Consider the following 15,860-nt stretch of genomic DNA (forward strand, 5'->3'; position numbering starts at 1 on the left):
TCATGCAGTATACTTTACAGTAGAATAAATTTGAATTTCTCGTAGTCAAATTTCACGTATCCAGTGAAATGATTTGTTTTGTATTTCTTTGTAACGACTAGAAAAAAAAAAGAAGAAAAAAAAAAGAAAAGAAAAATTGAAAATATAAAATTCTTTTAATTCGTTCGTCAAATATTCGAAGAAAATATTTTGCAAAAACCCTTTGTCTCTGCTCGTGGAGTGAACACTGGTGGGGACGATAATTCGAGCTTTCCTCAACGATAAATCGCGCATTCCACGTAGAAACGTGGAAATTTAATTAATGTTTATTACCCGTTTTAATATAACCCAGTCTCTAATTGTAAGTGTCGGAGCATTGTACCGTGGCTGTCTTAAGATTCAACTCGATGCTTAGAACACATTTCGAAAGGGAGTCTAGGGAGAATTGCACGCCATCGCCTGGCTTCCATTATTTCCCATCGTTCAACAATCTGTTAATTACTGCCCTCTGTAGGTACACTTCAGAGATGGGATCGAAGGCTCGTAGCTGTCCATTCATCCAAAGCTTGTTATTAATACACTTCCGACCACTACAGGTCACTTAGTATTTCCTTTGTTGCCGATAACAGGACGATTACTCGAGACTTAGCGAATAATTCTCCTCCAATACCGAAATATAGTATCATTTATATATATATATATATATATATATATATATATATATATATATATATATATATATATGTGTGTAAAATTAAATGATATTTAGAATTAAATTGAATTTACAACGTAGAAAAAGTATTCATGTAATAAGTTTTCAAGATTTAATCCGTGGTTTAAATTTTATTATTATTTTCATACGAGGTTAATTTTTTTTATTTGGACAAATGAAATTTAATATAGGGAAATCAAATTTTTATCGTTTATCCGGGATAATTTTTCCATCGAATAATTTTTTTTTTTTTAAAATCTGCTCTAGATTCCAATTTAAACTTTATTAATATTTATACGCGTAATATTAATTGTTACTCGTTAATGAAATTCGATATAGGAAAATTAATTATTCTATTAATTATATCTCGATTTTATACGAATATTTGCATTTAATTTTGAATCTATTGACTCAAATTGATCTATTCATAACTATAAATAACAAAGATGAATAAAAATAAATGTACAATTTTCATTCTTTTGAACTTAGCCACTAGCTATTGCAATAACTTTCTTTATACGAACTCAAATCAATATTTTCCTGCCTCAAAAACAAAATTTGCACTTTTCAGGAATCAAATAAAGACAATTCCATGTCATGTATACATTTTCCATACAAATCTGAAACTGCAACACTTTACTTTAATCAACATACAATCTTTTTTCTTACTTTTTCTTCTTTTCCCTTTAAAATTTTCAGACAGACAAATGACCTCACGAGTGGAACAAAAAAAAAAAAAAATCTCGAGAATATATCGCACATGAGAATCGTTAACAGGTCCTCGACATCATTTTCACGCGGAACCTATCCTCCCCACTTTCATTCGCATCCGTTGCTTCGTTAAATACCAATTTCACCCCATCATTTACATATTTCCTGGCCGGTACGCGTCTCATTTCATAAATTCAATGGAAAGCGAGAGCGTTGAATTCCATCGTCTCCAATTTCGCCCTCCCCCCTTTTCCTCTCCACGCCGGCGGATCTCTCCTCTAACGGCGGTAATTAATTTTTTTCCCCGACGGACAAAGTGGATCCGTCTTCGCGGTCTCATTACGCGGACAGAGAGAGTGGCGCCCTCTTTTCGGCAAAGAGGGGCCTGGACCAACCTCGTGGATGACAATAAATATAAAACTTTAATAATTCTCGGTATTACACCAACTGGAATTTACGCACGCGCCATTTCCCCTTTCCAAAAGTGGCGGAGTTCCTCCGTTTTCGACATCCATTTTTTCTTCTTTCCTCTCTTTTATTTTTCTCTCTTTTCCTTCCTTCCTTTCTTTCTTTCTTTTTTTCTTTCTTTTTCGAGCGACTCTCGAACGAATGGGTGGTCCAGAGGCGAACAGAGAAGTCGTTCTGTCGTTGAGAAAGATGGATAGGTGCGCATTCCTGAGAAGATGCAATGTCTTGGATAATGTCGCGTCCAATTTGGCGTCACTTAGTTATTTCGTTGTTCGTTTGAGCAAAGGGCAAAGGGTAAACGCTCGAGCTTAACTTGGAGCTTGTGCTGATGCAGTCCATTTTCGTTGGAATGAAAATCGTTCGAAAGATTTATTTGTCTTTACAACAAATTCTGTTTCCATGCGATAGTCTGGAATATTTTTTCTTCTAGATTCATTTTAAAATATAACAACAATTCGAAGAATTATCTTTTTCCTTCTTCCACTCTCACTTTCGCGTGTTTGCTTTTAATTCCAATAAACTCAAGACGTACGTCTTATTACAATTAAAACGCCCCTATGAGAAATAAATTCGTTACGCCCCCGGCTGTTTATCGAGGATACCTTTTTTTTGCTCCCCGTCTTCGATCATCGATGGCGCGCAATCCCACTTTTGCCCTTTTGCCCGGTCCAAGGAAAATATTTGACCAGCCTCCCCCATTCCGTCGCATCTTCCGTCACGCGTGTAACACGGCTAAGACGTTCACCATGATTGCTCAAAAGCCTTCCTCGTCCTCGAACGCACCTTCCTCGCGAAAAGGAAGGGAGAGCAAATAGCCTCGCGCTATTCGCTTTATTAGACTCGAAATGAATCCGAAGCGACTCGAGAAGAAAAAAAGAAAAAAAAGAAGAAAAATCTTGTAATCTCTAAATGAAACGGGATCATGGTGTTTGCCGAATTGTTGGTTTCGTATTAAAGTTAATCGATAACGAGGTCGATGTTTCATGTTTTCTTTCTCCCGAAGCGAAATCGATCGAAAATCGCCAAGGTCTCGAGTTGTTAACCATTCTTTTAACGATTTTCTTTTTACTTCATTCTTCTTTTTTTTCCTTCCTTTTCTTCCTCCTCTTTTTGTTCGATCTGAAAGAAGAACTCTTCCAGCGAGACAGTGTGTAGTAACAGCGTGAAATCGAGTACTCGAGGTTAAAAAAAAAAAAGAAAAAAAAAGGAGGAAGGGGAAATAAATGCGGTTTGTTTGTAAGGATTTTAAACGAGACTTGGCTAATGTAAACTTTCGAACGGAAAGTAATTCGAAAGTTTTAAACGATGGATTCAGCCGTCTGATTGAATTCCACGCGCTGTTTGCACGATCCTTTATTTATGCTGCGTGTGTTTATGCCGCGATTTCGCGGGAATTATATTTTCGAAAAAAGAAAAAATTGGAAAGAGAAGACGCGTGGATGGATGAATGGATGGATAATTTTCTGTTGGACAAAAGTATCGAACGAATTATATTTAAAGATTCGAACGTTCGCGTTTGAGATAATATCGCGGAGAAGATATGGAATAAAAATAAGGAAGGGAAGTTTATCTTACCTTCAAGTCGCCGTGTTGATCGTAAAACGTCGAAGGCGCGAGGGCAGCCTTCAACCTTCGATTCCTGTAGAAAATGAACGTGATTGCCGCCAGAAGCATCACGATCACAGTGGTTAATATACCGATAACCAGGCCGACGAACTGCCTCGATTCTGGCTCCTTGCTTTTGTCTGGAACTACAACGCCCATATACATTATTTCTTAACTTTATCGATCTATGAATTATTAGAGATAAAGATCGATACCTCTTCGATAATGATCTTACTCAAAATATATTCAATATTCAATATTTATTTTGAATACATTATTGAAGATAAACATTGATATCTCTATATTCGACAAACAGTTCAATAAAATTAATGAAACGAAATTTTTCTTTCGTCAGATAAAATTAATATTAACATTTGTATCGAGACAAATCATTATTTCCCGCGTTTATCTTCATTTCATTATTTTTCACGCATTTCCAATGCCATGTAATCATAATAAGATTTTATTCTCCGGAGTAACAGGCCAAAGAGTTAACGCGAAGAAGAGCGAACGCGTTTTTAGCGCGCGTCCGATTTTCGATGCGTTTGCGAACGGCGTGTGGAAACGTTTACGCCGTTGCCACGCGTAGGCCGCATAATACGGGAAAGTACACGACCTATCACGCTGGATATTATAGCGAAGGCAGCCTCGCATAACGCGCGATGCCTCGATAATGATGATTGCCGTTCATCGTGCTCCCTCGTAATTGGATCACGATCAATCGCCGCTTTATCGATCGATTTGCTTTTATTGCGGGATCGAATGTCCACCGTCTGTCGTTTTCGATGTCATTCATTTCGATGTCCCGATGATGATGGGATAACGATTGCTGGATAACGGAAATTAGAAAAATAGAAGCGAGAGAGTTTGCGGTAATTATTGTAGATTATTGCACGTTGAGTGATCGAAATGATTGTTCTTTTTTCGAAGAAAATTAGGAAGAAATTATTAGTGGTTATTATCTCATGATTTCGATTATCTTGACATTTTTTTAAATAAATATTGTGGAACATAAATGGAAACTTTTTCTTCGTTCTTTTGTAATCAATACTATCGAAGATATTTAATTAATCGTTATTAAAGTTCACACAATTTTATTTCATTATTATCAACGGCATTATTTCATGTTAAGTTGGTGTTCAAATATATCGTAACTGGAAGACGCAATAAACACGTGTTCAAATTAGTGCGTTTATTTATTGTTTTTACTGTCTTGTCAACAATTATTCTTATAAAAAGCTTTTCAAAATAGGTTATTTCTTTTTCTTTTTTTTATTATCGAGCTACGGAAATTATATTTCGATCGTGACGTGAATATATGTACGCGTATTGATAGAACGTCAAGTGTATGTTTATTGAATCTCGTAGGATCTCTGTTTAAACCTCAACAGTGATCCCAAGACACGACTCGTGACATAATCAGATATCGGATCGGCTTAGCAATAATCGCACGCAATTAGCTAAAGATCTTAACATTTATTAGGCAAGTGTTACCTCGATCGTTACCTTCAGATTCCTATATATAAATTATTTCACGTGACGTGACATAATCTTGACGTAATCTTAACCCAAGAAAGAAAGTGTTTTTTCATTGAAGGAATCAAGCAAATCGATTAGAACGAATATCTGTTTCAACTTTTATTTCGTTGTTTCTCGCGTCGAAACGAAGAGAAGCGCAAACGTTATGTGTCGTAACGCTTCTTTATGTCGTTTCCTCTCGCAAAACGAAAGGTATTGGTTTCGTCATTTCGAAGAAAAACAAAAAAAAAAAAGAAAAGCCTGAATCTGAAGCACGCATATTATAGATTCAAGGGTTTTAATTTTCCTTCTGGCGATGTGCAAAGTGTTCCAGGTTGTTGTAACGGGGCAAAGGAGTTTCAGAGTTTATAATTACTTTGCGATTATTATTTCTGTTTCACCCCCTCCCCCTCGTTCGAGAGATCGATCCTTCTTTCATCTTGAGCAAGTTTAACAGGTGAATGAAAGTTTAACAGTTTAATTAGGATTAATTCTTCGACAACAACAAAAGCGCGAGTACTTTGCGTCCATCATCCTATTATAATTTTTTTTTAAAATTCTTCTTCATTGAAACGGTTGCGTGAATGAAATGGGTGAAAAAGATTATATCACTAGAAATTCTTTTAGACCAGTCCCAACGGGGGATTAAACTTTACAGAAGAAAAGAAGTTTAGAGGGATTAAACTTTGGATGCAAACTCTACTTACGATCGAAATAAATAGATAGCGATATATCGTCTTTAATCTTCGTTAAACGAACCAAATACAGCCAATTTTTCTTATCTATAAAGAACGTAATTTATTTATTCTCTCCATAGAAATGATATTATTCAAAACTCGAGTTCAATATTTTTTAACGTTTATCTTCCTCCCCTGATAATTCGAAACGAAAAAATTTTGCAATTACGAGGATTAATAAACGAATCAAAACCAAGTACATATATATCTAATTTCATTCAAGAATCTCTGCTTTGTAAATATCTTGTTATACGTAGATTCTGAAAGCAATCAACCGGGCCGGTAATCGAATCGCGGGCGAAGAAAATATATAATTCGATTCGTTCATTGTAGAGTGGAAAGAATCGAAAGAAAAGAAGCCATAACGATCAATTAAAGTTAATGCAGGGGCACGGATCGCAAAGGGACGAGTTTCCAGGGTACAAAAGGGTTTCGGTTTACCGGATGGAAGAATGTCGGTCACTACCTTCCAGTTATTTCCTTTAACACTTCGTCTCAAAGTGGTCCCCCGACGACGACGGTGGCGGGGAAAGAAATTAATTAGATTTCGCGAGGATGGCGAAACAAAAGGGGGAAGCGTGGCTCGGTTATCGGTTTACGGAAGCCAGAGAGAGCTGGGTATCCTTGTTCTTTTTCCGCTTCGTTTCTTTGAGTACCGAGCGAGCATTTTTTGAGAACACCTCGGTTACAGCGCATTAAAAAGGAAACCGTGCGAACACTTTTAGAAACGCGCGCGATTCGAAAGCCTTTTTTCTCGCCGTCCCTCCCTTTCTGCGAGATTCTTTCGGGGCGAAACGAAATTTTTCAATTTGAAATTTGAATCGATGTATGTGCCGTGTATCGTTAAAATGATGGCCCGAAACGGAGGGCGGGAAATTGAATTGGAAAGAATTGGAAATAAGATTTATCTCGAAGAATGTTTATCTATATGTTGCGATAATGTTGTTCTGTAGAAGTGAAACTTGTGCGAAGTTTCATTTTTGCGGGAAGAATGGAAATTGAAAGAAGGTGAACCGTGAAAGAAGTTAAGAATTTTAATTTCGACAACTTTTTGACGAATTTTTTTTTGTTTTTCTTTTTTTTTTTTTACGGAAAGATAATAGTGGATAAAATTATTTTACCATAGCAGTTTTAAATCTCTCTCTCTCTCTCTCTCTCTCTTTGCATAATACTCGAACCGCTTATGATATTGAAATGTGAATTTTTACGTTTATACGTATGTTATTATTATTATAAATAAATAATTTTTTTCGCAACAATGTAGCGAGTATTTATTCGCGCGATAGATTTGAAACAAAGTTTTTCACGTGGATTTATTGTATTTACACATTCATAAATTTTCACATCATTCGCATAGATATTTTATGAAACAGAAATATTTTGCGTATTAAATTTGCACGAAAGTACGATTTTAATATTTTATGACGTTTTCCTTTCATTCGATAACTCTATTTAAACGTTCTGGCATGTGTAACAAACAAAATGTTTTCAACATGTGTATGTAATTCTTTTATTCGAAATCCTGTTAAATATCTCCCTCAAAATTATATAAGTCCTGCATAAAATATTTTTCCTTTTTTCTTTTCCTTGCAACAAATCCAACAAATAATTACGAGCATATGTTAATACTTATTTCCGACATTAATTTATATTGAAGTAAAACATCAAAAATTAAATATATTTTTAATTTTTAATTTTCCTTTTTGAATATATATAAATTATGGATAAAAGAAAAAAAAGTTAAAAATAAATCTGACCAGTTTCCACCAACACATAAATTTTAAATTAAAATTAATCAAATATCAAATTCCAATTAAAAAACGTAAACTCCAGAAAATATTCCATTTTGGTTATTTCTTTATAAAAATCGACAACGTTCATTTCGATAGTATTTCGAGGTATTGTTCGATCCTTTCCTGACCTGACTCAACCAAGGGTCAACCTCTGGGTTTTAAAAATTATCGAGACGAGAAGTCGTTGAAGAACGAAATTTTATTCTTTCTTCTTCTTCTTTTTTTTTTTCTTTGTTTCTTTCTCTTCAACAGGTCGACAGAGAGAGGATCGTTTCGCGACGAAAGATCGCGGAGCACGATCGTGAATAAAAGGAACGAGTGAAATAAAAGGGAGAAAAAGCGGACGAGAGAGAGAGAAAAAGGTCGTTCGTGATCGGCATTCAATTTTCGAAGCTTGCAGACTCGGAAGAGGGAAAAAGTGGAAAAGTCGGGGAGGGGGGGGGGGGGGGAGAAGAGTGGAAATCACGTGGAAAATTACGAGAGGAGCCCTTCGATGCAACAATAGGAGGAAACCGACTCTGGTGGTAGACTTACGAGCATTATCGTTGTTTTCCTCCTTATTAAAAGTGGCCTTTACTTCGTCTCTCTGCAGTGGACCCTCGTTATTCTGATAGGGGATGCCGGTCGCCGATACAATGCCGCTCTTGTTCCTCGCCTCTTCATCGTCGGTGTTGTTCCATTCGGAGATTACTGCGCATCAGGGATGAAGACTAATGAAATTTTCGCCCATCAAAGGAATTGTGCGTTTCGTTTCATCAGAAATAAGGATATTTTGAAACGAACAGGTATTTTCTCCATCATCACAAGTATATTCGATCATTTTACAGTAATAAATTTTTAATTGGTATAATTTCTTCGATTCTACAAAAAATTTTTATCGATTAAAATGTTTTTTGATCGTTCAAAAATAATTTTTATATTCGATTAGTTCGAATATATGAAATTTTATAAGTGGTAGTATTTCTTCAAGATTGTCACGATTAAAAAATATTCTTACACGAAGTGAAAATGAGATCAATCTAAATTGGTTAATTAATTTTTCCCTAGTATTTTTCTACCTGAAAATAAAATATTAACGATTCATTAGCCTTGAACTACATTGGACTCGAATCTTATTATTCTTTAATTGAAATGGACTATCTATTCAAAACAACACAAATCTGTCCATCTATTCTCATCAAAATTCGTCAATTAAAGTAAATTCCAATCCGATTACAAAAGTACGAACAATCGTCGAATTCTTCTTTCTCCACGAAATAACAATCTCTGCCTCGATGTTTCTTAATCAAAAAATATGATGGAAGGATTCGAGCCACGTTTGCAAAAAGTAAAATGGCGCGAATCGAGGCGGATAAGGACGAAGGAGGAATTCGAATCGCTTCGATGGCGAGCAATCGAAGTTATTTGGTGAGAGGAGGAGGAGGGGAGAGGGGAGGAGGAAGGTGGAAGAGAAGATCGAGGGAATGATTAACGACGGTTTCGATGCTCACCAAGGGAATCAAAGTTTTCGAATATGTGCGTCTGTGCCAAGTTTCGTTTCTGCTTCGCGGCCACGTGCCCCGATTCGCGCAACGTGCCACGGATACTTCCGCCCATTTCCTCCGACATCCGACGCCTTCGAGTAACTTCACGTCGAGCAACGTGAGCGAGACGATCGATTTCGAAATTTCAATTCGAAATTTTATAAATATATTCGGGAATATATTTTTTTAATTAATCAAAAGGAAGCATCAAGCGATCTTTACGCGTTGGGTTTGGATGCTTTCTTTGGAATTTTTGTTAATACATTCGCAGTTGAAATAATAGAGATTCATGATTTTAAATGATGAATTTAACAAATAAACGAATTTTTTCTCGGGATATCGATTAATTAAAGAATTATCATTTCCAACAAGTATTAAATTCAACAATATCTCTTAGCTATTTAAGAATATTTTTTGATGAACTATTTTTTGCTCGTTTTAAAAAATTTTGCTGTACTTCAAATATATAGATACTTTTTTTGGAATTTTTGTTAATATTCGCTGTTGAAATAATAGAGATTCGTGATTTCTATAGAGATTTTAAATGATGAATTTAACAAATAAACAAATTTTTTCTCAAGATATCAATTAATTAAAGAATTATCATTTCCAACAAGTATTAAATTCAACAATATCTCTTAGCTATTTTTTGATGAACTATTTTTTGCTCGTTTTAAAATAAAATTACAAATTTTGCTGTACTTCAAATATATAGAGTATAGATTTATATTAAAAGACAAATTTTTAGAATGAAAAAATTCGATTCGTAACGAATAGAGATTTCTATCACGATTTCTTTAGCCACGTTCGAGAACCCATTGTCCCATCCAGAACGTTGAACGTTCTGTTCTGACGTATTGTCGACAGCGGCTAATATTTTTTGATAAACTATTTTTTGCTCGTTTTAAAAAATTTTACTGTACTTCAAATATATAGATAGATGCTTTTTTTGAAATTTTTGTTAATACATTCGCTGTTGAAATAATAGAGATTCGTGATTTCTATATAGATTTTAAATGATGAATTTAACAAATAAACGAATTTTTTCTCGGAATATCAATTAATTAAAGAATTATCATTTCCAACAAATATTAAATTCAACAATATCTCTTTTAGCTATTTTTTGATGAACTATTTTTTGCTCGTTTTAAAATAAAATTACAAATTTTACTGTACTTCAAATATATAGAGTATAGATTTATATTAAAAGACAAATTTTTAGCGAATGAAAAAATTCGATTCATAACGAATAGAGATTTCTTTAGCCACGTTCGAGAACCCATTGTCCCATCCAGAACGTTGAACGTTCTGTTCTGACGTATCGTCGACAGCGGCTACCCCGATTATCCCTCATCTTTTTCCAACGATCCACTATCGCCATCCACGTGACGGACGATGTCACCCGAAATTGGAAATCGAACGATCCACACGCGCACACCTCATCCGTTCCTTGATCCAAAGTGATCGCGAACACCAGGCTCGAAAACGCGCGCCGGATGCGGTGGAAGAAGCGTGGCAGCTTTGAAATCCTGTGTGAAGTTATTTCGCTCCTGATATCCCCACCTCCCTGCTATCACGATCCCTTTCCTGTTTCTCGTCTTATCTTCGTCACCGGCGAGATATTTTTTCCTATTTTCACCCTCCTATCGTTTTCATCCCTCGCGTGAAGAACTCGGGGAAAGAATGACGCGAATGAGACACTTTTTCTTTGAGATAACGTGGGGGGAGAAAAGATGGATAAACGATGGTTGTAATTTGTATCGTTGGAAGTTATTTATCGTTGTATAACGATATGAAATGTTCGACTCGTTCTTTAAAAAAAAATGTCTACTTTTAATTTTACGATTGTTGTTTCTTTGAAATTATTGTTTTCTATTATTATTAAATTGAGCTTCGAAGAAAAATAAATAAGGGACAATCTTGCGGAGGAATTCTTATGGAATATATAAATTTTTATTCGTATATAAATTCGTTTCCCTTACCCGATTCGAAGATTACTTCGCTGAGCATGATCCATCGTGCAGCAAAGTACAATTGAAGCTTAAGAAAACGGCCAGCTCGCGAGTGAAGCTTTATGGTAACGTCGCGCGCCTGTTCCAATACAAGGTCCGGTATGTAAGAGAAATGGACAGGCTCCCCGTTGAACTGATTCCCACCAGCGCCAAGATAAACCTTTGCGTAGGAGAAGACCTGAAAAAGAAGAAGAAATAAATGGAGCGTGCGTTGAAAGGATTATAGAAATTCGTCAATGGGACAAATCGAAAAGAAGTTGGGATGGAAATTCTCCTTCCTTTGTCTCTGTAATTTTTCTACCATTCGTAAATATCGTAATCAGTTAGAATATTTTATCAATGATAAACATATAAGAATTTCTTTAAACAAATAAACGAATATGTCTCATTATCGGTTCGAAATTTTACTTTACTTAATGAACTCGAAAATTCAACTTACCTGCACATCTTTGGTGAAGTAATTGTTCATGTGCAGGTGTATGGCAGTGAAGTTTCTCGAATAATCGAACTCGAAGGTAATTTCAACGGGACGACCGAGCATGCTTGGCGTGTCGTTTCTCCAACCGACCCATTCGTATCCTGAAACGGACAAGAAAAAGGAATGGAAAAAAAAATCGTCGTCGTTGAACAACGAAACAACGTTGTTTTGAAAAGAATAAAAAAAAAAAAAAGAAATTGGAACAAGAGTACACGAAAGGCGAAAACATTCGATCACAGCCTCACAGTTTTAATCCAGCCTCGTTACAATTCTACCGTACAATGTAACAAAAAAAAAAAAAAAACAAAACAAAACGAAATGTCTTTTCATCGATCCTTCAACAATCGCGATGAATCGATGAATCAAGAAGCGTCTGATAAAAATCGAATCCGCGACTAATTCGAGTTTAACAACGTTCGCGATCGGTTGTAACACAATTGAACGCTCCACTGTTTTTCCAGTCCCGCCAGTCCATACAAATGTACGTTTTTTTCTCTCTCTCTTTCCGTTTCTCTCCTCCCCCTTTTTTTCAATATTATATTATACGAAGGCTGCAAAAGAATATTTCACGTTAGCAAGAAAAGTAAAAAAAATTCTCCTTTTAGCAATCGAATATTTTAATAATCTTTCTTTAAGTAAAATTTGGTAAAATGATCATTCTATGCAAAAGAAAAAGATATTACAATTTTACCCACAAATTTAATCACATTGAAAAAGATATTACGAAATATGTGTATATCAATGAATGAGAAATTCAATTCAATACTAATTCAATACAAAATTTTACACCTAAAATAAAAAATCCTTTTTACGTACATTCCATATATTAAGAATTACAATTAGTAAAACTTATTAATTCCAGTATCATAACAAATTTCCATTTCTCAATTCAAAATTATTTCACAAACGTCGTTGCGTGCCCATCCAACGTACAATCACCAAAATTCCTTTCTTCCTTCTCGCCACCAGGTGTACACATACCATCAAGTACGTGGAATTATTCTTCAGCAACGACACGCGGAACGATGAAGTTCGAGAAACAAGGGAACATCCGAAAAATGACGCTGGCTGGATCCCGATTTGAGCGGGTTGGACACCGATAAACGGGACAATAAAATGTGTGTAACATAAATAATCGGGGAATCGGGCGTGACGCGGAAATTTGTTTGGCTTCCGTGCGGCGTGAACGGGGTTTGCCCCGTTCCCCTATCAAACGAACAAATTGTTTCAACGTGAACGCATTTGTTGCAAATTGCGCGATGTCCTTTCAACGCCGCCCAACCTATTTTCGGCCGAACGACAGCTGGCCTTTGAATGTTGCCTTAATTAATCGCCGGCTGAATGCGAAATAGTAGGCGTTCCGTGCAATCTGCCACTCCGCGTTCAACTCGCGCTCCTCGAATTTAAACATCCCTGCTCTCGTCCTTCTTGGGGAACAGTTTTCTTTCTCTTCCTTCCTTTCTCGTTCCTCCTCCTTTTTCTACACCGAATTTATTCTGCTCGAGTGAGAGAAAATTTTGTCGTGAACGAATTGTGCGCAGCTTGCTTTGTTAAAATATATAATATTTGTATGTATTATTACATGAAGATGGATTTATTATTGGTAATCAAGAAAGGAATTTATATACGATTAAGAATTGGAAAGATTCGGAGATTCGAAATGTAAATTCAAAAATTTTTTCTAGATTGGCGCAAAAGGGGGCAGGAGTGGAAAAATTCGTCGGCAGAGCAGATAGCGCGATTGCCAGCGCGATCGGTCCACAAATGAAAAATCTCGTTTCGAATCTCGATCTACCAATTCGATCAACCAATTCTTCCTCCTCTCCTGTGATATGTTACTGACAAGACCATTAATGGATTTGGAACGAAACGAATCCCTTCTCTTCCATTTTACCCTTTCCTCCAGATCGCTTCTAATTTCTAAATATCGTTCCTTGTTCCATCTCATCCAAATCGAGAATCTTTCGTTAAAAAGTTAATTCTCACTCTCGAACGAATTAAATTTTTTTTACTTCTATACGAGCTGCTTGAAAAATTGTGATCGATGTTGAACATTACATCTATGAATCTAAATAAGATTGGAATCAAAGTGCAATTACATTACTGTTCGAATAAAAGGCCAGTATTAATTTAAAAGTAAGTTAAAAGTATTTGCAGTACTTTTCAGTAATTGCAGAAATAAAAAAATTTGGAAGCAGTTAATTCGACTTGTTTTAATCCCAGAGTTAAGTAGGCCACTCGGTGTACATGTGACGAAAAAGAGGAATCAAAGGGACACGAAACGTTCTTAGTCTCAAAGTTAAGCCTTACTAACGAGTCAGTCGCTCGAAAACGCCTCGCACGAAACGCCTCCTTGCCCCTCCCAGCTTACCCAACTTTTCCCCGACCAACCCACACACCTTCCTCCAATCCTAGCTCCGATTAACAATCAACCTTCGTGACTCGTCGAAAGCCTCGTCGACTCCCTCGTTCTCAAGTTTCAGAAACAAGCAACGTAACCAAACGAAGGCAAAAGCGCCCCCTAATTTATATTCGTCGGCTTATATACCATTCTTGCTAATTTTCTCTTGGATTATCCTTGTAGGCCAGCATCGATTTACTCGCGTAAATGATATTCATCATTACACAGCAAATTTTTAAATATCTAAATCAAATATTCGACTAATATACACAGAATATTATATCAAATATTATATTATATTATATTATCATTCAGGAAAATGTCTCGCAAATTCAACTTTTCGTACAAAAAGCGTGAGGAGAATCAAAAGATTTTGAGTTTAAAATCTACTCAACAAATAGAGGAAACTACGCCATTGAAGTCACTTTTCGATTCATCCCGATATCACGATCGGTTGCCGAGATATAAGCGTTTAAAGTTTCTATAGAACTTACAGCGCGGAGACTATGAATGGATCGTGACCACATTTCTTCTTGGAATTGCGTATTACGTTTAAGAATTGCACATGTTTTTCCAGGAATCGCGTCTGTCACTTGTCTGAAGCTTGGAATAGGTTATGAGACAAGGTACAAGCGAGGAACGTGAGAAGGACGGAAATAATAAACGATTAAAAATTACTTTTTCTTTACACGACGATATCTCGGGAACCGGAAGTCGTATCGAAATGAATCAAACGGCATTTTAAAGATCGAAGTTTCGCGTTTCCAACGATCTCTGGCTCGTTGATAAGAAATCATTATCTTCGAAGTTACGACCGTTCAAAGTTTTCCCAATTTTAATAGAATTTTAAAGAGATTTACATGCGATAGACACGTTTAAAAGACACGTTTTCCCGTGGAAAAATATTATGCCCGTAACTTTACCGTTTCCCAAGATTTTTGAACTGATTTTTATTTAAATTTTGATTTTAAATTTTGCCCTTTCGATGACCCGATTCTCGGGTCGAAACCTATTTTTCGGGCGTACACCTATGTGATCTGGAATCCATTTAAAATGTGTCGGTGGATACGCGCCGCAAGGTTAACGAAACACGGTGAAAATGGAAGAGTTTTGGGGGGATGGAGCCGCAGCGGCAGTTATTGCACGGATCATACCGTCAGATACCACGATTTCGAGCGTACCACGAACACACCGATCCCCATGGGAAGCGCAGGGATTGAAAATGGACTGCAATAACCCTAAAGCCGGCCGCGACCGCGAGTTACACGTTTTTTTTTCTTCTTTTTTTTTCCCTTTTTTCTTTTTTTTTTTTTTTTTTCCAAACCCGGCTCCTCTCTTACTTTTCGCGGTCCGCTTCGAATTTCCGCTTTAACCGGACGCTGCCTGCGGTCTCCCCAACGAACTTTCGTCCGCGCGCGATTTTCCAAATTCCAGTTGAATTCGCTCGCGAGATGAATTCTGCGAGAAGTTTTCCTCTAAAAAAAAAATAATTTCTTTCGAGAGAGGAAAACTTTGAGACGATGCTATCATATCCTAATTGAAATAATCAATTTCCCCCTGAGTCGAGTTAATCGTCAATCGAGATTATTCTTGCTTAAATGTTCATTCCTTTCTTAAATTTTAAAACTTTCGAAAATTTTTCATTTACATAATTTTCTCATTCTCTTATAAATCTCGATCAGATCGAGAGCAAAGTAAATTTTAAAAGTCTCTGCTAGATTATTATTTATAAAGGAGAGATTCCCAAACAGGGGAACGAAGGAATTCCATTTTCACACGGTGTAAAAGAAATCAGTCGAGCTACCCTGTATAGGGTATCAAAAGTTATTAAAAGTTAAAAAGTTTCGTTTTCAATTCAGTATCGATGGGCAGGCAGCTTCGCTTCGAATTTTCCTTCCTTCCAACCTCTCCCTCCGAACCGCT

At 36.3% G+C, this 15,860-nt stretch overlaps 1 protein-coding gene across 3 annotated transcripts in view; it reads right to left on the reverse strand.

Moving 5' to 3' along the window:
* LOC411213 (discoidin domain-containing receptor 2) overlaps positions 1 to 15,860 on the reverse strand; it is a 228,311-nt gene that overhangs the window by 38,391 nt on the left and 174,060 nt on the right. For all 3 annotated transcript variants that reach the window (XM_026441769.1, XM_006565510.3, XM_394687.6), the window contains 4 exons: positions 11,498 to 11,637; positions 11,029 to 11,236; positions 8,058 to 8,213; positions 3,446 to 3,621 (listed from right to left, as the gene is read on the reverse strand). In XM_026441769.1, the coding sequence (XP_026297554.1) occupies positions 3,446 to 3,621; positions 8,058 to 8,213; positions 11,029 to 11,236; positions 11,498 to 11,637 (680 nt within the window). The remainder of the gene's footprint in view (positions 1 to 3,445; positions 3,622 to 8,057; positions 8,214 to 11,028; positions 11,237 to 11,497; positions 11,638 to 15,860) is intronic.

The sequence above is a fragment of the Apis mellifera genome, linkage group LG7, assembly GCF_003254395.2.
Source record: "Apis mellifera strain DH4 linkage group LG7, Amel_HAv3.1, whole genome shotgun sequence".
Classification (NCBI taxonomy): Eukaryota; Metazoa; Arthropoda; class Insecta; order Hymenoptera; family Apidae; genus Apis; species Apis mellifera.